At 45.1% G+C, this 23054-nt stretch overlaps 1 protein-coding gene across 9 annotated transcripts in view; it reads right to left on the bottom strand.

Moving 5' to 3' along the window:
• The window catches only part of LOC134534215 (protein muscleblind), a 245119-nt gene that overhangs the window by 27714 nt on the left and 194351 nt on the right, over positions 1 to 23054 (bottom strand). For 6 of the 9 annotated variants that reach the window (XM_063372475.1, XM_063372472.1, XM_063372478.1 and 3 more), the window contains exons 3-4: positions 2777 to 2950; positions 183 to 236 (exon numbers count right to left, since the gene is read on the bottom strand). In XM_063372475.1, coding sequence (XP_063228545.1) covers positions 183 to 236; positions 2777 to 2950 — 228 coding nt within the window. The remainder of the gene's footprint in view (positions 1 to 182; positions 237 to 2776; positions 2951 to 23054) is intronic. The other 3 variants (XM_063372476.1, XM_063372480.1, XM_063372481.1) reach the window with 1 other exon arrangement.

Raw genomic sequence — 23054 nt, 5'->3', positions numbered from 1 at the left:
TATAAAGCGACTAAAGAAATCTAAACTAAACTAAACTAAATATAACAAAAAAAAATAATACTGCAGATAAGTGAAACAGTTAAAGAAAGAAAAAAAAAACACAGTAAGTGTGAGAGAAAGAACATGAAAGCACAACGTAAAAAAAAAAAAAAACATGTGTTACAAAAGCCAAACCAAGTTACCATGATATGTTGGCCAAGCATCAGAGGGGTAGCATACTCCAACTGCCCGTCAACCTCGACAAACAAAAGAAAAGAGAACGTAGCATAAAAAGGTTATCTGTCCAGACACTGTGTGGTGCAACACAAACAAAACAATTACAACTACGGCATTCCAGGTGGTGGAGGGGGAGGGGGGGGGGGGTGAGTGACACGTGGTGCTTGGAGGGGTAAGGGGGGGGGGACTATCCGTGTTGAAGCAGACCGCAGGACCCGGGTGTGGCATGCGACGCGGTCGTAACCGAGCAGACAGCTAGAGCTAGCTGGTGTCTGCTCGGCGGGACTCTACTTTACATTCGCCGGGAGCAACGTGTGGTGGAGGCCTTCGCAGCTCGCTCGTTACCTCCCTGCTCGTAGACGTGAACATGCTTTCCGCGCGGCAATCTGCACATCCGGCATCTAGGGGCTCTTGCACTTAGAAAAAAAAAGTCGGTTTACGGACGATAGTTTAACGTGACAACGTCATAACAAAACATTGATGAAATTATTGCATACTTTTATGAAAAAAAATTGAATAATTTTTTATTGAATTATCACTATTTTGTATGGATACAAAGAAGGAGTGAAATGGAATCTACAATTCAATTGATAAATTTACTTTTTATTTGCACTCATCAATTCAAATATGTTTATTACTGTAACGAAGAGATTATATTAACTATAACTTTTATACATGTTTGCTATTTAACTTCTTCCAATCTGTGTTATTCTGTTTAAGGATAGGACGATGATAGGAAAAGTAGGAAACGAATGGGAGTGTTGCAAGTTTAATGTGCCTCGAAAAAGTCAAATCGATGGTTGTTCCAATCGAGTGGAAGAGAGATAGATGCGGCGCAAGCGTACAATGAGCGTAACGGGACACGGCGTAACCGGACAATGTGCGTAACGGGACTCTTTTTCGTGCGTGCAGCCGGCGTTCATCTATTTATTAGACGTTGTCACGTCAAAAAAAAAAAATTCAAAGTGCAAAACGTTTGCGAACCGTGCATGTTTAACTATCAATTCCAAAAATTCGGAAGAGTGTTGTACGCTCTCTCTTGTAAACGATCTCCCTATACGAGTCGGCTACTACAAACTTTTGATTTTACTTTATCTCACTAAAAAAAAAGTTATAAAGGACGGCCTAATGAAAGTTTCACGCGAATGGCCGAATTCCCATTGACGGCAGCTAATGAAAAAAAAAATAATAATAATGACACGTTTCAAGTAGAATGTAAACCTGCTTGAACTAAAAAAAAAAAAAAAAAAACACAGATTCCCTATACAGTTTGCTAAAGGTATGGAAATTATGGACAATCAAGGCAATTTGTAAGTGGTCAGGGAAAACTTGAAACTTCGGCGAAAAAAAATCGTTTAAATGGCACATTTAAATCTGAACTGCAGTGTTAGCAAATAATTTTCCTTCATAAATATGAAATTATCTGACTTGAAAACCTATACAAGTGTTGTTGTGAAAAAAATTAGGATCATTAAGATGAAATAAAATTGTAACTACAGAAAAGTAAAAATAAATACAGTAGGTAACTGCTCCCTGATGATGGCGACTACAATGTCGACCGAAACGTCGGGTGAATTATTCGCCCAAGGACACGGCTACAACCCAGTAGCCAAGCTACTTCAGACAATGGCCGTGGAAGCCTGCGAACGTCATGAACCAAGGTTTATACTGCAACTAATTGCTAGAGACCTGAAAAATTCGCGGATTCAACGACCTCTAGGATAGCCTCCATTAACCCTCTGCATTTCTCAAGCAAACACGCGTGTTCATCGGGTGCTAACTTGTGAGGCGTCTCCACTGGGTAAGCTTGTGATTCGAGGCTTCTTTGGTCGATAGTCTGTCATTTGCCCAGAGAGCTCCAGTTAACCTGCGAGCAGAACCAGCAAAATTGTTCACATGTTTGAATTTTTTTAGACTATCACGAAATGAACCCGCGAATTTTTCCGGTCTCTGCTGATTGCGAGTGTTTCTATCGTTAACGCGAGTTCGGCAGCCGAACACACGGCGGGGTTGAGTCACCAGCGGGCAGGAACAACACCTGAAGCATGTCATCACTAGAGTCCCGGAAATTTCGCGGATTCCTCTGGCCTCAGGATAGAATTCAAAGTTATAGGTGTGCTCGACCCATGTTGAATTTCCCATTGGTTTATTTCTTAGCGAGAACATTTTTATCCTTGTTATTTGGCACTACCTGATTCGCTTATTCTCTCCTAGCTGGACATCGTTGGCTCACGGTCGTAGAGGGGCGTGTCCAGAAAACTGCGGTCCAATCACGAACACAGTGCGACTGTGTGGAGGTTTGCATTCTAGCTGGCGACTGAATGAATCCGCGAAATTTCCGTGGCTCTAGTCATCGCCACCGCGACACGTTGCTCCCGGGAACAGCTCCGGCACACGCTACCAACATCACTACTCATCGTCACCCGACAAAAGCTCGAGTTAATACCAACACACAGTTATGTTTCAGCTGCACGTCGGGGGGCGGTGTGGTGTGTGTGTGTGCAAGCAGGGGGGCGGCAGGGGGCGGCAGAGGGGGGCAGAGGGGTGGGGCGCGACTCACCACCGCGGGCACCTGGCCGGGCAGCAGCGCCTGGCCCGGAGGCGTCAGCCCCATCTGCTGCATCAGGGCGTTCTTCAAGGCGAGGTGGTTGCGGCCGTTGATGAGCAGCTGGTCCTTGAGGTGCTGCGGCGGGTGGAAGTACTTGCAGGGCGGCTTCTCGCGGTTGCAGCGGCCCTGCAACACCGGCATAGGCCGTCAGCCCCTGGGTCCCGGCAGTGCTCATGGGTGGGGCCATGCATATTCCGCGAAAAGATTCCGAGACTAGTTATAAGTAGGGACCGGAAAAATTCGCGGATTCAATGACCTGCAGGATGAACTCCATAGTTCTACGTACACTCGGTCAAATGTCACCCACTCATTGGCTGCTGTCTTGTGAGACGTCCAACATAGCAGCCTGTGATTCGATAAAGCTTTGGTTGGGCGTTTCTCATTGGCCCACAGTCATCCAGGTGAGTTGTGAGCCAATAGCAGAGGCAGCACTGAGGTATAACTATTTGTATTTTAGCCTATCGCGAAATGAATTCGCGAATTTTTCCGGTCTCTAGTTATAAGTAGGGACACCTGTATTTCGCGAATACATTTCGTGTCAAGGTATTTCACAAAATACTGTAGCTTTTCTCCTGTGGTTATTGGCTGAGGTCGGCGAGAGGTGTCGTCCCGCTCTTGACGGGGCCAATGAGAATGTGGTCACCGTACTGCTGCACCCTCACAATTTGCCATCCCATGACTCATAGAAAAATCTACAGTGTTTTGTGAAATACCTTGACATGAAATGAAATCGCGAAATACAGGTTTCCCTAGTTATAAGTAGAGACCCGGAAATTACGCGGATTCCTCTGGCCTCAGGATAAAATTCAAAGTTATAGGTGTGCTCGAACCATGTTTACTTTCCCATTGGTTTATTTCTTAGCGAGAACATTTTTATCCTTGTTATTTGGCACTACCTGATTCGCTTACTTCTCTCCTAGCTGGACATCGTTGGCTCACGGTCGTAGAGGGGCGTGTCCAGATAACTGCGGTCCAATCATGAACACAGTGCGACAGTGTGGAGGTTTGCAACTAAATGAATGCGCGAAAATTCCGTGGCTCTAGTTATAAGTTAAAACACCGTAGCGCCGTCTGTGTTCCGTGATTAGGGAATTTCTTTCAGGTACATGTCGATTGATACAACACCAGTCAGAGTAATTCAGTGCGAAAGCAAACGCGTGCTGAGTGGCTCAGTCAAAAATAGGAAACGACTTCTCTCGCAGACGGCCGCCAATTACAACGAAGAAACCGCTGGTGCGGGTATACCTTGTAGCAGTCTAATAGGAGTTCAGATTTATTCGCGAAAAATGCCTGCCTCTACTGATAGGACACAGCCAACTGTTTGGTTAGCTGAGGTGGCGACTATGCTGGGTTGGTGGCCCCAGCCACTGGTCATTGCCGAAGCCCCAACACCCTCCCGATCAAACAATAGGGAGTGATCCCTATCCGTTCTGTTTTTCTTAAAATCTCTGGAATGTTATAAAAAAGCGAACTGTAAAGCTACTGCCACCCTACCCTATTGGGGCGCATATGTGGAAGGGGAACGTGAGAATGCTGGCCGTAAGGTCGGGATAATCTGTCCCTTGGTGGACTGCGCTCTCCCTCCCCCCCACCCCCCTGGTTGCGACAACACTCCGAAGGGAAACGCCTCCTGAACCGTACAGATCATACACCAATGATGAGATGAACAGATGTTCCGTCATCTGCGTGTGGGTCTATCAATGGATTACAGTAACACATAAGTTCATTGGCATTTCGTACTCAAATACACCACCGAGAGAAAGGTTTGTTTGCCTAAACAAAATATTTGTTTGTATATGGCGAAATAAATATATTTTGCTAATTAAAACAAATATTTCGTAGTAGGAAAGATTCTGTTGATCCAACAAAATGATTTGTCAACTCAAATATATATTTGGTTAGGTGTAACAGATCATTTTTATTACTTACCGAGTTTGGTTAAGCTAACAAAATATTTTGTTCCACCAAGTAAATATTTGTTTCGCCATATATAAACAAATATTTGTTTGATTCAAAAAAACCTTTTTCTCTGTGAAGCTCTGACTGAGCAATAATTTCTACTAGAAACTTCCTGCATTGAAATAGGACAAATTAGGACATAACAGAGTTATAACTCCATCCGCCGAGTCACGATATAAATTTTTTTTTGGCGCTTCTGTCGGCAATTATAGTTCAAATTTTGGTTCAAAATTTTTTCATAAGGCTCGGATTAGGACACAATTTTGGTTATTTAATTGATCGCGTGAGTCCGCCATCTTTGTGATACATTTCCGTTCATCGACTTCCGTTCCATTATGTTATAAATTATAGATAGATAAAGGGCACAAATTAATTTTTGCCAACTAAAAAGTAACGCGATGCAATTAAGTAAAACGACCATGGCAACGAAAAATAACGAACTACGAGGCTAAGTATACCAATTATATATTTTTTTAAAGATTCGGGAAAATGTTTGACTTTTTTTTTCACTGCACCGCAACCAACACGCAAAAATAAATCAATTTTTACGTTCGATCGGGAATCGAGGCGGTGTTCCTTTACTGGCTCTAATGCACTAAAAGGAAGGGCTACTTTTGTGTTTTCAAAAGAGTAAAAGGTTGGTTCCCGTACATTCGTTTGGCAGCTGTGATATCAAAATGGAGGACGCACACATTTCAAAACACTTCACTAAACCTCGTAACTGGGATTTTCTTTCCATGTTTTTTTTTCATACTGTTTTTGTAATAAATTGTTTTATAAATGTTTACCACAGCACTGAAATATTAAACAAAATTGGTCTTCGAGTTCCTTCATTCAATCACAGAACAATGCGACCTTTTCGAACGTATCACATAAAAAATGAGCTATCACCGGTGTACTGATAATTGTAATGATATTTTGAAATATTTAGACCCTTTCAAAAGGGCAAAAATCTCAATGAAAGACAATTTGAATTCTTAATTTTATGCAGTTAAGATCATTTCTGATGTAAATAATGTATTATTGTTATTTCCTTGATAATGAATTAATATAAAATTGACATATTTAGTTATTATGTTTTTTAAGTGTCTTTTGTCATGTGTTTATGTTTGTGTTGTCCCATTTTATTGTTGTGTTATATTGTGTTTTGTGTATGTTATTGTATTTTTTTTTGGTATTATTTGTTAACTGCCCACCTGTTAAAGGCTCTGACTGTTGGTAGGCACTCAAATAATTATAGTAAATAAAAAAAAATCTCTGGAATCACATGATAGTGTTTTCGCACTTTCGCATCGACTAGTACACACTTGCACTTATTAATAGAGACCTGTAAAATTCGCGATTTCAAATCCCTAAATGATAAACTCCATGATCCTCTATGCACTCGTGCAAATTACATCTGCTTATTGGTTACCGAATCGTAACACCTGTTGACTGGAATGATCGTGATTCGCTAATTCTTCTGTTAAAATTTTTTTTCATTGGCCCAGAGTCCTTCAGATAAACTGTGGGCCAATCACTGAAGCAAAATAATGTCAAAAGTATTTGGACTCTATCCTATCGCGAGATGATTCCGCGAATTTTACACGTCTCTACTTGTCAAGTGTAAGTTATGACGTCAGTGCAGACGGGAATAGAATGACGGAGCACTTAACGCGGGCGGTCCTGATGCAGTTAACGACTGCCGCCTCTTCGCGCCCGGAGTGCACGGCTGCAGCAGCTGTAGTTCGCGAAGGGAACAGGAGGGGTATGGTGTTGTCGCGTCAATAATCCGGTCTAATCGAGTTCACAGACAGTTACATCTGCATAACCTGGTTTGCGAGCGTGACGCGGCAGTGAAGGCGGGGTTCGCGACACCAAGAGTCGCGGTTCCTCTGGGTGCGCCCGCGGCAGTGCTGCCCTCTGCGGCGGATAGCGCGAACCAAAGTTCACAAAGCCAAAGGGAAACCTCATAGTCGTTAACTGTTTACTTAAATTTTTTTTTGACGTGATAACGTCTTATAAATCGATGAACTCCGGCTGCACGCACGAATAATTGTCACGTTCCGCCTGAGCCGAGCGTGCAAGAACCGGCCAACCACCGCGCGAGAAAATCTTCTATGATATCAAACAGGTTAAGGCGGGCTTTTTTAAAACTAATTGTTCGTGATTATATTCAAACAAATTATTAAAATTTGCAAAAACTGTAAATAATATTTGAAAATTAAAAAGTATGCAATTTTTCATCAATGTTTTCTTATGACGTTATCACGTAAAATTATCGTCCGTAAACCGACTTTACCGGCAACCCCCCTTTTTTGTTACAAATGGAACAGAATATTCGTGTTAAATTTCATATATGTATAGAATTTGTACATTTACACGAAATAGTGTTCGCAGTAATACTGTGTCCAGATTCTTACCCGGGTGTTTATTTTTTTGTTGCCCCAGTACCTCCAATACTTATAAAGTTATTTGTAAACCGTTCACTGAATAGCTTTCCAGTATGAACTGCGCACATAATAAACACGGTACAGTAAATTAAAGTCGAATTGTTGAATATTTGATTTTGGTAGTCCAGTTATAAAATTCTGCGCAAAATTTTTCGTAATAAATTCTCGAAAAGCGTATTTCATATATGAAAACAAAATAATCATAGCCATGTGTTGTACAAAGACACAATATCTTTCTTGCAGTAATACAAATTATTTCTTGGAAACTGGTTTACAAGACGGATGGTGATTAATCGAGCATTATGTTTTGAAATAAACTGTCTTCTTGACAGAGCCGCGCCGAAGTACTGGAGTGTACCGTGTTCTCGCCCTGCATTGCAGCAGGCGCATATACACAGCTGGAAGGTGGTAAGGCTCCGTACACCTATGCAGACTGCCAAACACGAGGCGCCTCTTCCAACTGACTCAGGGGAAAGCTATCCTATCATTGGCAAAGTGAGTTTATCAGAAAAATGGCCGCGAAAGCCTGCAATATACATTTTGTTTAAAAAAAAAATTTCTGCACCGACAAATAACAAAATTCAATCGAGTATTTGTTTGCGGAACAAAATCGACTGTTTTGCCGATCAGATTACGTTCAGTTAGCAACAAATTTGGTAATTAAAAAAATATATATATTTCCCTTCCCCATCCAATAACATTTGGGAAAGCCTCTCAGTTCGGCCACGTGACGGAAACTTTTCCTGTTTGAACCCACCAACCAAAGACACGGTAAACACAAGCTCAATAATCGTGCCACTCCTTAAAAAGAAACACGTGATTTCTGCTGTTTTTCAGCCACTCGACGACACACTTCAGACCCGCAGCAGTGTTCTCTGTTCTCTGTTCTCCGTTCTCTGTTCTCTGTTATGTACCTATTATCTCAAGCATTGTAGACATGCAGTTGCTTCACACGTTATGCTGATCAACCGACACGCGATAAACACAAATCATGCTGCACCTACAAAACCAAAGGGACGAGAAAAGAATTAACTCATTTAATATAACAACAGTTAAAATAATCCTAAACATTTACAAAATATTTAAAAGGCATTTATTCGAAAACTTCCATATATGTACAATATGGAATACTAATGAGCCAACGCAAATTAACTAGCTTTGTATTAAAGAGGTTTTGTACCAACACATGAGGTAAGACAGCTACACTCTAAGCTGTACTACATTAGAAACTGGCATTAATTTAACAAATGTTAAAATAGTATACAATAAAATTTATTAGAAAGTATAATAATGTAATATCGGTTAGTAGTAAGCAAGAGGTAAAATGTGTGAAAGGGAAATAATTTTGCTTCCTTTTTCAACTCCTAAAAGGTTTTTTTACAAATTTTCAAAAGCAAATTTTGGTAGATACTTCATTGAGATTCAAATCCGTTTAAGGGTTATGAATATAATAATTATAACGTAGGATATTTAATTTCAGTAGCTATGAAGCTGTACTGATGTACCAGAAGCAAGTACTGGGTGTAATAACCAGGCGCTGTGCATCAGTGCGCCGGTGAAAGTGAGCGTCATTGCTAATGAAGACGAATGACCGTTGAAACAGTGAAATGCAGTCAGTAACTGAGATAACTGGCTGGACATAAGCGACATCAGTGGAGTCAATTAACACTTGTCTGCAGAGAGCACCCACCGATTTGGAGCGGTTCTCCACTGTTTGAATACGAGGGAATAAACTGTGTCGCTGATGTATATTTTACCAGCCATCGTGAAACTAAAACTTTTACGACAGAGTCAAGTAAAGTTTCAGGTTCATATTATTGGCTGGTGCGGTGCCGAAGCGGTGCGAAGCCGCCATAACGCGCGGTGATGAATGTCTCGCCGTGATCATTATTCCCGCATAAAATTTGACTCGACCGCGCGGAGCATAAAGAGCAACGACTGACAATGTACTATTTGCCTCAGAGACACCGTTGACGATATGGCCATGCACACCAGAGACCTCAAATGTCGAAAAATGTCAACATAGCAGCTACATTGCTTGTCATCCCTTCCTGTATAGTGGGGGGGAAATTGTTACGAAGTATTGGTTGCGTACACGGAACACAACGTTATCGCAATGTCTTACTGCCTGTTCATTTCGGTGCGAGCTATAGTCATCAGTCTACTAAACAATTTACACCACCTTTTACTACGACCAGGCATTTTTTTTGGTGGAAAGGTTTCAAGACCAGTTGTGTGATAGAACCTTGTAAGAATTGTCTGTGTTTCGTGGTTGGCTGGGTTTATTTCAGGCGCCAGCACACCAATCACAGCCATCCAGTGCGGAAGCAAACGCGTCCTGAATGGCTCGGCCATAGCTCTCGCAAAAGCGAGCTTTACCTAATTGCAGTCTAATTACCGATCAGATTATTTCGTAAAAAAAAGGGGGTTGTCTGTAAAGTCAGTTTACGGACGATAATTTTACGTGATAACGTCATAAGAAAACATTGATGAAAAATTGCATACTTTTTTAATTTTCAAATATTATTTACAGTTTTTGCAAATTTTAATTTAAATAATTCGTTTAAATATAATCACGAACAATTAGTTAAAAAGGCCCGCCTTAACCTGTTTGATATTATAGAAGATTTACTCGCAACGGTGGTTGGCCGGTTCTTGCACGCTCGGCTCAGGCGGAACGTGACAATGTTTTCGTGCGTGCAACCGGCGTTCATCGATTTATAAGACGTTATCACGTCAAAATTACGTGCTACTGTTTGTTACTATTTAAATCCATCCTGAAGTTGTACTGTGGCAAACAATGTTCGTGGGCCATGGTCGACTCTGCGAGACGGGCCGCTCCAAGGGTCGCAAAAAGGCGCAGTCACGAGCAGTCGCCCCCTGCCGCCGACGGCCGGCACTCTGGCCGGGTTAATTAGCCGCGCGCTAATCACCTCCACCCCTCCGCTAATTGTCGGAGCGCATCGAGCAGCTTTCCCGACCGACGCCGCGCCTGGAGCAGACAGCCCATTGTCGTCGAGAGCCGTCAGGCAGGGCTTGCTGCGCCCTCTGTTCGCAGACAACACCGGCGACCATTCACCCGCGGATCTCCGTCAATTGAAGCATGTATTCGTACATTTACGAATGCCGATTCTACTTACACAGTCAAACCCCTATGTTCAGTGAACGAACATCTTTATACGAAAAAACTCCTCACAACAAACTGTTTGCTAGGTCCCAGTCAAAACTATATCAACACGAGGCATTTCTTACCCCATCATAACAATTTTTCTTCTCTTTCAGATGTAAATTGTTTCACAACAAAGGAACAGAAATGTCAGTTAAATGTAATTTTTTTTTTCGAAATTAGCCAAAATTTATGAATGTTAAAAGACTAAACAAACGACGACTGTTTTAGATATTTAATTCAAAACAACAGAAATAGTTCGAATTTAATGATTCGCAAAAAAAAAATCATATCAGAAATAGAATACTGTAACTGTGTCACAAATAATGAAGATTTCTGTTAAAGTAATGGGAAGATGAACCCCCAAAAAAATGATCATCAGTTTGACTGATTTCTTTAAGAAAATACTTTTCACAGAATATTATGTGCTGAATGACACAATTTAATGGTAGTTGAGGGTCCGGAACGTCTCTTATATGGATCTAATATTTATATAGATGGGTATAGCAAACTAACTGCAATTTTTTGCGTCACACTCTAAGTTCCACTTGTTCGTGATCAGGAATAGCAGACAATCCAATGCCGTAAACTTACCAACCTTGTTTCGTTCTATCCCTTTACAAAGAACTCCTTTATAACAAACTCGCGGAAATTCAGTTTAACACGAACTCAAAAGAATCATCTTCTGTAAACAAGATATTCTTCCTTCCGCGCGTCGGTTTACACTTCTTTACAACGGAAGACAGATCTCGGAAGTAGAACCTAACGTAGTTCTTACAATGATCCGGTTAAGGAATTGTGAAGAAACTTTTATTTTATTTCGGATACCAAAAAAGGTTCGTAGATTCACTGCTGTGATTCCAACAATGAGGTAAAGGGAGCGAAGTTTTTTTTGGCACACCCATGTTAACGCGCCATGTGTTAATTGGTTCCTACAACTTTTTAGAATTCTGAACTGGATTACTGTGGATGGCTTTCGTTACTTCTTGGACTAAACTTTATTTTTTTCAACTCACTGAGGGTCAATCCCATACGTAGCAAACATGTAAAATGGTTTTAATTTCAAACCATTGCGAAATTAATCTGCAGATGTTTACGATCTCTAGTGGATGGGGCCTTGGCTGCAACAAGTGTGAAGATCTCGCCTGCCACGTGTGAAGATCTCGCCTGCTGCGTGTGCAGATCTCGCCTGCCACGTGTGAAGATCTCGCCTGCCGCGTGTGAAGATCTCGCCTGCCGCGTGTGAAGATCTCGCCTGCCGCGTGTGAATATCTCGCCTGTTCCTGGCCAAGAGGCGAGAACCTATTCGTGTGACTCCCTCCAAGTCCGTCGTAGACCCCGGAAACTTCAAGACGTGTGGCAAAACGACGAATTAAAAAAAAAAAAATCCTTTCCGGCACAGACTACAAGAGTAGGTACATTTCAAAGTACCTATTTCTTCTGGAAATGTTCTGGAAACTTCTATAAACTCCTGGAACATGCATCCAACATTGAATGTCTTAACTAATTCTATATTATGCCTACTGAGGTAGTCATGCAATTATTTTTGATCTTCAAACTCTATTTTTCATCCCTTGCACTAATACGTGGACGTACAATTTTTTTAAAAAAAGGTTTAAGGTAATATTAAGAAGGTTATTAATAAATTCCGACAATATTTCTCATTTGATTGCCTGGAGACGTAAATAAGGCTACGTTTAAAAACGGTTGGATACCTCTTAGGATATGTAGGGTGTAGCCTAACAAGAAAGTATAGTGGGTTACGAACCACTTGGAACAGAAAAAAAAAGACAGCCTTCTAAAGCTGTAACCCGTATTGCCTGAGAGTCAATTCTCCTTTTCAATTAAATAAGAGAAAAATAAGTGACTGGTTCACAACGGTGGTAGTTACAGTAGCGTTACTGAAATAACTACTATATATGAAGACAATCGAGTATATACACATCCAGCTTAAATAAAGATTTCATTACAATTATTGAAAGTAAAAATAATATTAGCAATGTTAATACGCTCGTGGTCATGATGTACCGTGGTTTTACACTTGCATAGCAATAGGTAGCAATGGTTTATGAAGGGTATATCATACTAATGGATGGCCTCCAACCGAGAACTGAAGAAACCGACATTCGGTTCCAGATCGATGAAAAACTTAAACCGAACAACACACGTTTGATGAAAGATAAAACGACCTTCCATTCACCATGCGTAATTTCGCCCACACAAAAGTAACGCTTATAATAATAAGATAACTACAGGTCTTTGAATGCCAGGTTAGAAAGTTGCCCCTGGGGTTGATTGTAAGGTAGTTCATTTAGGTTACATCATGAAAGATTTTTTTTTTTCAACGGGTGAGTTACCTACACGTTGCTACTGTAAAAACTATCGGCTATTTATTTGGGTCAAGCATAGCCACACTTACATGATTTGCGTGGCCGGGAGAAAGTTAAAGGTCCTTGAGGAAAGTACAAAAGTGAAAATTAACACTTGAACACATATTTTGGTGAATGCACAATTTTGAAATTGGCTTTTACAAATTACTAATCATTTATGTCATTCAACCCACAAATATTTTGGTGTATACTCTATCAAATGGGTATCGAACCAGAACGTAATTGCATGAAATGCCATAATGTAGAAATATGAATATTTCAAAGGTATTAAACCCAGGATCTTGGAATTTCCAATTTTTTTTTTTTTTGTATTTCATTGGGTGTTTTGACAAGACATTGCGTTTAGCTTTGAAAACTTCTCTAAGTGAACTTATGTAGTTAAGGTGTCATAACCTGTTGCTACCTGGTCGCAGAAATTAATTACATATGTGAGGTGAATTAAAACTAAAAAAAATGGTAAACATGAAACAGAGCAATTGCAGAAAAATATGGGACGACATAAGGTACGTCCCAGTGGCGGATCCAAGGGAGGGGGGGGGGGGGGCACCAGGGGCAAGTGGCCCCCCCCCCCCCCCCGAAAAACTAGTTGTCTGCTACATTAATATTTCCGACAAAAATTATGGTTTCTGAAACCAATAAAATATTTTAATATAATTAATGAATTTCTTGTAGAATCATAACATCTGGTGGTTGGATGTTATGTGTAGTGTGAGTAGATTAAATAAAAATTTAGTAATTTTAAGACTTTTTTTCTCTGGCTATTCTGAAATCCTAGAGAGACCCCTCCGAGGTGAACCTCTGGATCCGCCACTAGTACGTCCTGATACCCAAAAAACTTGTATGAGTCAGGTAAAGAGCGCCCAAACATCTGTACGAAAGCCATTGTCTCGTGCGCAATGCCATGTGAGTGAGCTCGTGCGCCGGGCAGCTCTGACCTGCTCGCGTCGCGCGGCGCCGGCACGCCAACTGGCGCCCGGCACGCAGCCGTCGCGGCGCCAGGCGTCCCGGCGCCGCCAACACCGCGCGCGATGACGTCCGCCGGGCGCCCGCGCGCGCCCCAATCAATACAGCCGTCGCCATGGCGACGCCGCCAGCCGCTCGGCTCGCCGGCCGTCAGCTGATCGCCGAGGCGCCTGGCCGCCGCCACAACATGGCCGGCCCAGCTGATCGCTCTCTGCTGCTAGAGCACTGTCTGCTTCACTCGCGGTGTTTAGTCTTGGTACCGCCACAGCTGAGCCAGCTAGAGCTCCCCGGCACGCACTGTCTGCTTCACTCGCGGTGTTTAGTCTTGGTACCGCCACAGCTGAGAAGGCTAGAGCAATCTAGCAGGCACTGTCTGCTTCACTCGCGGTGTTTAGTCTTGGTACCGCCACAGCTGAGAAGGCTAGAGCAATCTAGCAGGCACTGTCTGCTTCACTCGCGGTGTTTAGTCTTGGAACCGCCACAGCTGAGAAGGCTAGAGCAATCTAGCAGGCACTGTCTGCTTCACTCGCGGTGTTTAGTCTTGGTACCGCCACAGCTGAGCCAGCTAGAGCTCCCCGGCACGCACTGTCTGCTTCACTCGCGGTGTTTAGTCTTGGTACCGCCACAGCTGAGAAGGCTAGAGCAATCTAGCAGGCACTGTCTGCTTCACTCGCGGTGTTTAGTCTTGGTACCGCCACAGCTGAGACAGCTAGAGCAATCTAGCAGGCACTGTCTGCTTCACTCGCGGTGTTTAGTCTTGATACCGCCACAGCTGAGCCAGCTAGAGCACCCCAGCAGGCACTGTCTGCTTCACTCGCGGTGTTTAGTCTTGGTACCGCCACAGCTGAGACAGCTAGAGCAATCTAGCAGGCACTGTCTGCTTCACTCGCGGTGTTTAGTCTTGGTACCGCCACAGCTGAGCCAGCTAGAGCACCCCAGCAGGCACTGTCTGCTTCACTCGCGGTGTTTAGTCTTGGTACCGCCACAGCTGAGCCAGCTAGAGCACCCCAGCAGGCACTGTCTGCTTCACTCGCGGTGTTTAGTCTTGGTACCGCCACAGCTGAGACAGCTAGAGCAATCTAGCAGGCACTGTCTGCTTCACTCGTGGTGTTTAGTCTTGGTACCGCCACAGCTGAGCCAGCTAGAGCACCCCAGCAGGCACTGTCTGCTTCACTCGCGGTGTTTAGTCTTGGTACCGCCACAGCTGAGCCTGCTAGAGCACCCCAGCAGGCACTGTCTGCTTCACTCGCGGTGTTTAGTCTTGGTACCGCCACAGCTGAGCCAACTAGAGCACCCCAGCAGGCACTGTCTGCTTCACTCGCGGTGTTTAGTCTTGGTACCGCCACAGCTGAGCCAGCTAGAGCTCCCCGGCACGCACTGTCTGCTTCACTCGCGGTGTTTAGTCTTGGTACCGCCACAGCTGAGAAGGCTAGAGCAATCTAGCAGGCACTGTCTGCTTCACTCGCGGTGTTTAGTCTTGGTACCGCCACAGCTGAGACAGCTAGAGCAATCTAGCAGGCACTGTCTGCTTCACTCGCGGTGTTTAGTCTTGGTACCGCCACAGCTGAGCCAGCTAGAGCACCCCAGCAGGCTCTGTCTGCTTCACTCGCGGTGTTTAGTCTTGGTACCGCCACAGCTGAGACAGCTAGAGCAATCTAGCAGGCACTGTCTGCTTCACTCGCGGTGTTTAGTCTTGGTACCGCCACAGCTGAGACAGCTAGAGCACCCCAGCAGGCACTGTCTGCTTCACTCGCGGTGTTTAGTCTTGGTACCGCCACAGCTGAGCCAGCTAGAGCACCCCAGCAGGCACTGTCTGCTTCACTCGCGGTGTTTAGTCTTGGTACCGCCACAGCTGAGCCAGCTAGAGCACCCCAGCAGGCACTGTCTGCTTCACTCGCGGTGTTTAGTCTTGGTACCGCCACAGCTGAGCCAGCTAGAGCACCCCAGCAGGCACTGTCTGCTTCACTCGCGGTGTTTAGTCTTGGTACCGCCACAGCTGAGCCTGCTAGAGCACCCCAGCAGGCACTGTCTGCTTCACTCGCGGTGTTTAGTCTTGGTACCGCCACAGCTGAGACAGCTAGAGCACCCCAGCAGGCACTGTCTGCTTCACTCGCGGTGTTTAGTCTTGGTACCGCCACAGCTGAGCCAGCTAGAGCACCCCAGCAGGCACTGTCTGCTTCACTCGCGGTGTTTAGTCTTGGTACCGCCACAGCTGAGCCAGCTAGAGCACCCCAGCAGGCACTGTCTGCTTCACTCGCGGTGTTTAGTCTTGGTACCGCCACAGCTGAGCCAGCTAGAGCACCCCAGCAGGCACTGTCTGCTTCACTCGCGGTGTTTAGTCTTGGTACCGCCACAGCTGAGCCTGCTAGAGCACCCCAGCAGGCACTGTCTGCTTCACTCGCGGTGTTTAGTCTTGGTACCGCCACAGCTGAGACAGCTAGAGCACCCCAGCAGGCACTGTCTGCTTCACTCGCGGTGTTTAGTCTTGGTACCGCCACAGCTGAGCCAGCTAGAGCTCCCCGGCACGCACTGTCTGCTTCACTCGCGGTGTTTAGTCTTGGTACCGCCACAGCTGAGAAGGCTAGAGCAATCTAGCAGGCACTGTCTGCTTCACTCGCGGTGTTTAGTCTTGGTACCGCCACAGCTGAGACTGCTAGAGCTCCCCAGCAGGCACTGTCTGCTTCACTCGCGGTGTTTAGTCTTGGTACCGCCACAGCTGAGCCAGCTAGAGCTCCCCGGCACGCACTGTCTGCTTCACTCGCGGTGTTTAGTCTTGGTACCGCCACAGCTGAGAAGGCTAGAGCAATCTAGCAGGCACTGTCTGCTTCACTCGCGGTGTTTAGTCTTGGTACCGCCACAGCTGAGACAGCTAGAGCAATCTAGCAGGCACTGTCTGCTTCACTCGCGGTGTTTAGTCTTGGTACCGCCACAGCTGAGCCAGCTAGAGCACCCCAGCAGGCACTGTCTGCTTCACTCGCGGTGTTTAGTCTTGGTACCGCCACAGCTGAGACAGCTAGAGCACCCCAGCAGGCACTGTCTGCTTCACTCGCGGTGTTTAGTCTTGGTACCGCCACAGCTGAGCCAGCTAGAGCACCCCAGCAGGCACTGTCTGCTTCACTCGCGGTGTTTAGTCTTGGTACCGCCACAGCTGAGCCAGCTAGAGCACCCCAGCAGGCACTGTCTGCTTCACTCGCGGTGTTTAGTCTTGGTACCGCCACAGCTGAGCCAGCTAGAGCACCCCAGCAGGCACTGTCTGCTTCACTCGCGGTGTTTAGTCTTGGTACCGCCACAGCTGAGACAGCTAGAGCACCCCAGCAGGCACTGTCTGCTTCACTCGCGGTGTTTAGTCTTGGTACCGCCACAGCTGAGCCAGCTAGAGCACCCCAGCAGGCACTGTCTGCTTCACTCGCGGTGTTTAGTCTTGGTACCGCCACAGCTGAGCCAGCTAGAGCACCCCAGCAGGCACTGTCTGCTTCACTCGCGGTGTTTAGTCTTGGTACCGCCACAGCTGAGACAGCTAGAGCACCCCAGCAGGCACTGTCTGCTTCACTCGCGGTGTTTAGTCTTGGTACCGCCACAGCTGAGCCAGCTAGAGCACCCCAGCAGGCACTGTCTGCTTCACTCGCGGTGTTTAGTCTTGGTACCGCCACAGCTGAGACAGCTAGAGCACCCCAGCAGGCACTGTCTGCTTCACTCGCGGTGTTTAGTCTTGGTACCGCCACAGCTGAGCCAGCTAGAGCACCCCAGCAGGCACTGTCTGCTTCACTCGCGGTGTTTAGTCTTGGTACCGCCACAGCTGAGCCAGCTAGAGCACCCCAGCAGGCACTGTCTGCTTCACTCGCGGTGTTTAGTCTTGGTACCGCCACAGCTGAGCCAGCTAGAGCACCCCAGCAGGCACTGTCTGCTTCACTCGCGGTGTTTAGTCTTGGTACCGCCACAGCTGAGCCTGCTAGAGCACCCCAGCAGGCACTGTCTGCTTCACTCGCGGTGTTTAGTCTTGGTACCGCCACAGCTGAGACAGCTAGAGCACCCCAGCAGGCACTGTCTGCTTCACTCGCGGTGTTTAGTCTTGGTACCGCCACAGCTGAGCCAGCTAGAGCACCCCAGCAGGCACTGTCTGCTTCACTCGCGGTGTTTAGTCTTGGTACCGCCACAGCTGAGCCAGCTAGAGCACCCCAGCAGGCACTGTCTGCTTCACTCGCGGTGTTTAGTCTTGGTACCGCCACAGCTGAGCCAGCTAGAGCACCCCAGCAGGCACTGTCTGCTTCACTCGCGGTGTTTAGTCTTGGTACCGCCACAGCTGAGCCTGCTAGAGCACCCCAGCAGGCACTGTCTGCTTCACTCGCGGTGTTTAGTCTTGGTACCGCCACAGCTGAGACAGCTAGAGCACCCCAGCAGGCACTGTCTGCTTCACTCGCGGTGTTTAGTCTTGGTACCGCCACAGCTGAGCCAGCTAGAGCACCCCAGCAGGCACTGTCTGCTTCACTCGCGGTGTTTAGTCTTGGTACCGCCACAGCTGAGCCTGCTAGAGCACCCCAGCAGGCACTGTCTGCTTCACTCGCGGTGTTTAGTCTTGGTACCGCCACAGCTGAGACAGCTAGAGCACCCCAGCAGGCACTGTCTGCTTCACTCGCGGTGTATAGTCTTGGTACCGCCACAGCTGAGCCTGCTAGAGCACCCCAGCAGGCACTGTCTGCTTCACTCGCGGTGTTTAGTCTTGGTACCGCCACAGCTGAGACAGCTAGAGCACCCCAGCAGGCACTGTCTGCTTCACTCGCGGTGTTTAGTCTTGGTACCGCCACAGCTGAGCCAGCTAGAGCTCCCCAGCAGGCACTGTCTGCTTCACTCGCGGTGTTTAGTCTTGGTACCGCCACAGCTGAGACAGCTAGAGCACCCCAGCAGGCACTGTCTGCTTCACTCGCGGTGTTTAGTCTTGGTACCGCCACAGCTGAGCCAGCTAGAGCACCCCATCAGACACTGTCTGCTTCGTGCATGGTGCGTTAACAAGAACCTTGTATGCCTAAGTCAGTGAGAGAGAAAATCACCTGATGATTCCTGATGACAGATATAGCTCGCCTAACTGCTACAATAAAGTTAGCTAGCCTACTGATGTCTGTCAGGTATTAGTTGACTTCACACCCAATGGGAACCAGGAACGTTTACCTCAGCATTTGCTAAATGGCCAACAATTTTATTACTGACAGCCAGGAATAGTCGATTTACACAATTAATTCCTAAAAAACTGTTCAACAACGAGTGTCAAGCAATAAATGACGCTAATATTGTCATTTGGTACGTTTATTTGACTCACGGTGCCTTTCTAGGAGTCGTTTATCTAAACTAGACAAACAATGTATCAGTTCATCACTTCATCCCAAGATGCTACACAAGATTCTTTTCTAAGAATGACTATAATCAAGCTAAACAAGATTACCGTCTGCTGGTTTACATTCGGTGGAAGATTGATGAATATTATCAAAGATGAAAAGGTTACTAATTTTTTATTTAATTTTCTCTAGAACGCATCATAGAGGACCAACATCACCTTGGGATCAGATGTAACATTGTACACCTTTTTTTCTCTCTCTCATAATGTGACACCTCTGGCAGTTTGCGCCAGCCATACCATTGACAAAACGTTGGTTTTAATAATATTCCGCTGGGTGTTACATTGACACTCGTAACTCATATCAGCTTCTGGGAAGACATCTAAGATGATGGGTGAATTAATGTCTGACCATCGGGCAAAAGCTTCTTCAATGTAGAGAAATTCAGTGGTCATGGCAATCAGTGGCGGATCCAGAGGTTCACCTCAAAGTGGGCACTCTAGGATTTCAGAATAGCCGGAGATAAAATGTCTTAAAATTTCTAAATTTGTATTTAATCTACTCACACTACACATAACATTCAAGCACCAGATTTTATGATTCAACAAGAATTTCATTAATTATATTAAAATATTTAATTGGTTTCAGAAGCAATCATTTTTGTCGCCAATATTAATATAGCAGACAACTGGTTTTTCGGGGGAGGGGGGGAACTTGCCCCTGGTGCCCCCCCCCCCCCTTGGATCCGCCACTGATAGCAATAGACCAGTTGGATAATTTCGGAAGGTACTTCTCTCCGACGGACTTGTAACATTCTCAGAGGAACCTCCACAGGCCACAGGTGCTGGAGAAAGCTCGGAGGATAAACCCCCACCTAGGTCCGGCTGGGACAATGAACGTAGTCCGACACAGTCGCTACCTGACACAGGTTGTTATTTGAGTATACGAGATCTCAAGGCGACTCTCATAGTGGATGACTGAGGCATTCATGTCTGTGTTAATTGTTCGCGCTGAACGGGTATCATGTTCTTGGAAGACGAGTACGGTTTCAGCTCTTCAAAGAAACGTCAACCCTTTGTGTGTAAGTCCTGTCATTAAGTTATCAAGCTGTCGTAATAGTTATTATAATAACTTCAACCAATATACAAGAAACTAACATGATTGTGCTACTATCTAACAGATGGCACTGTTCACCTAAAAACACAGCAATTTATTTTATAAACATTGTTCACCCAATATAGATAGAATATTATTTCATAAATCAATTTCGGACTTTCGATCATAGTAGTTGGGTTAAGTTCAGCAAAAACAAAATACTAAAGCATTGAAGTCACATATTAATGTGACACATATTTATACTTATCATGATAAAACGAAATGTCTCTGATGTAAACAAAAAAAAACACAAAATGGCCGGCTGTGAAACTATAGTCTTTACAAGAAGAAAGAAAGACGAAAGTGTGCTACAGAATGCTGGAACAGTAATTATGACAGTTCTCAAGAAAATACCAAACTAGAAAAAAATTTTAATTTGTTAATGACGTCATACGACTAACACATACAATTAGTGGGTGTACCAAAAGAGCACAATCATGTCGAACGAAAAAATGACCAATGCATTCTGACGAAAACAAGATATCTGCTAGGACGCAATAATAACAAAGTTACTTGCAAAAGCGATCGATGTTGGAGCAGAATACTTGACAGGAGTACGAGGACTAAGAACACGAATATAAGACGCTATGGTGAATGATTGTTGCTATATCATTTTCCTTTTTAGGATTATACATAGTTTCTCTGCGACTGAACATTTTAAAGGTTTCGCCCAGTGTATTGTAGTTAATTTTGGTGATCGAATAATACGTAGGATTATACGTAGGCATTTAATGCCCCTATCAAACAACTGGCTGAACGTCACAGTCACATAAATACTTCAGATGTCATATCCGTCCATTGACTGTTTCCATCACAGGCTCCTTCTGACTAAAATTTCTCACAATTCAGTCATAGTCAGAGACTGGAAAAATTCGCGATTTCGATGACCTCTAGGATAGATTACACAATACTCTACACACTCTTTCAAATGCCACCTGCACACTGGCTACTGACTCGTGACACCTCTCAACTGGGACGCTTGCGATTCCATACTTTTTTGGTTGAATTTTTTTTTTCATTGGCTCAAAGTCTTTCAGATAAACTGTGAAACAATTACAAAGGCAATATAAAGATACAGTTGTTTGGACTATAGCATATCAAGATATCACGAAATGAACCCGCGAATTTTTCCGGTCTCTAGTCATAGTGCGTCAAAATAACCTCGGTCCCATCATATAGACATCCGTGAGACACAAAAATACGTGCATTCGTACCAGGAACGAGAAGGCGTCGACGCGTTTAATGACTGTGTGTGGGGGATCACAATTTCGGTTGGCACGTTCGCGGCCCGTCCTGACGACGCTCGGGCGCAGTAAAGCCCTCACGCCGTCTCCGTCGCGGGCAGGATCGGCGCGCCACACCGAGCCCCCAACCCCCGTCGACGGCGCGCCGCAGATCATTCCTCTTGAAATAATGCCGGCCGACATCTCGGCGACAGCCGTCGCTCACGGCATTTACATAATCTATTTTCGATATTCTTTCACCGGGATGGCATGCGCTCGTGATGGCGATGGAGGGAAGGGGGGGAGGGAAGGAGTGTAGTCGGACGAGAAGCGCGGCCCGGGACTTGTATGACAGTTCGCTGCTGGGGCATCGCTGCTGGGACGGAGATGAAGCAGAGGAGCAGGGTGACCCGGGGGGTGGAAGGTGGTGCACAATGCAGAGGTCTCTGTTCTTCCGCGGACGACCTGCAGCGCGGGGAGGTGGTGGAGGGGGGGGGGAAAGAAGGGGAAGGGAAGGAAGGACTGCCGAAACTTCGGGACGCGCCAAGTTCCGCGCGTGTGGTGCGAGTCTGCCGTTAGAGGAATTGGAAAAGTTATCTGGGATTGTTGGAGGAGAAAATGGTCGGCTCAGGATGGCGTGGAAGAAGAGAGCTGGGGGCGAGAGAAGGCGTCTGCCGAGCAGGTACCGGGGGTCGTCTCACTCCACAAGGCGTTACGCGACCGACAAACGCCACAACCGGGGGGGGGGGGGGGGGGGACCCGCGAAGACGACGCGCCATTTAAAATCACTTTCACCCACGATCAATCTTTCATCATAAAAAGTTTTTTTTTTGCTGATACGTACTCAAACATTCTGTGAAAATATTCAGGAACTATGGATGTATTCCAAAAACCTGTATATTTGGACGATTTAGCTTAAGTTGCTCTGCGTCCAAAGTGTCGCCAAACGAATCACACTCGAGCATGGAAAAGGCGAGTCTCTCCCCCCCCCCCCCCCCCCAAACAAAATCTGTGTCATTGGCAAACAAGGAAAATCTTGCAAATTCACTTGATAATATGACTGATTTAAAGCACTGTACGTTCGTCACTTTAGAAACTGAAATAACAAGGGCACGTATTTTCCACGAAAAAAAATATTGCGAAACTAGCTGAGAGTTTAAACACTGTAGCATCGTGTTTCGTGATTGGTCGAGTTTTAAAGTTATACTTATTTGGGCGCGTTAAAAAGAATCACGAGAGTGGTATTTTACGAAGCGCGCGCATCATGCATCGAAATTTTTAAAGGATGAAAATAGGCTACACACAATTAAAAATTATATTGTGGTTTTAAATAATACCTTTACTTTAGTGATGTATATTGAATACTGGTCCATCTAATTAAAAGCACTTATTTATTGTGAATATTAGTAACAGAAATTGTGTTTATAAACTTTTTCAAATGTTTTTCAAACGTATTTATCTAAGTGAGGTTATGTTCCCGTATATATAATTTATTTGCATTAAAATTATTATTTAATAAATAACTAAAATTAATAAATTAGAACAAAGATTCAGCATATTTATTGATTTTGATTCATAATTAAAATATATCGATTATTTTACTAAATTAAATAAT

The sequence above is a fragment of the Bacillus rossius genome, chromosome 7, assembly GCF_032445375.1.
Source record: "Bacillus rossius redtenbacheri isolate Brsri chromosome 7, Brsri_v3, whole genome shotgun sequence".
Taxonomy (NCBI): domain Eukaryota; kingdom Metazoa; phylum Arthropoda; class Insecta; order Phasmatodea; family Bacillidae; genus Bacillus; species Bacillus rossius.
The sequence above is the reverse complement of the archived record's forward strand: the minus strand, read 5'-3'. Positions and strand labels throughout refer to the sequence as shown.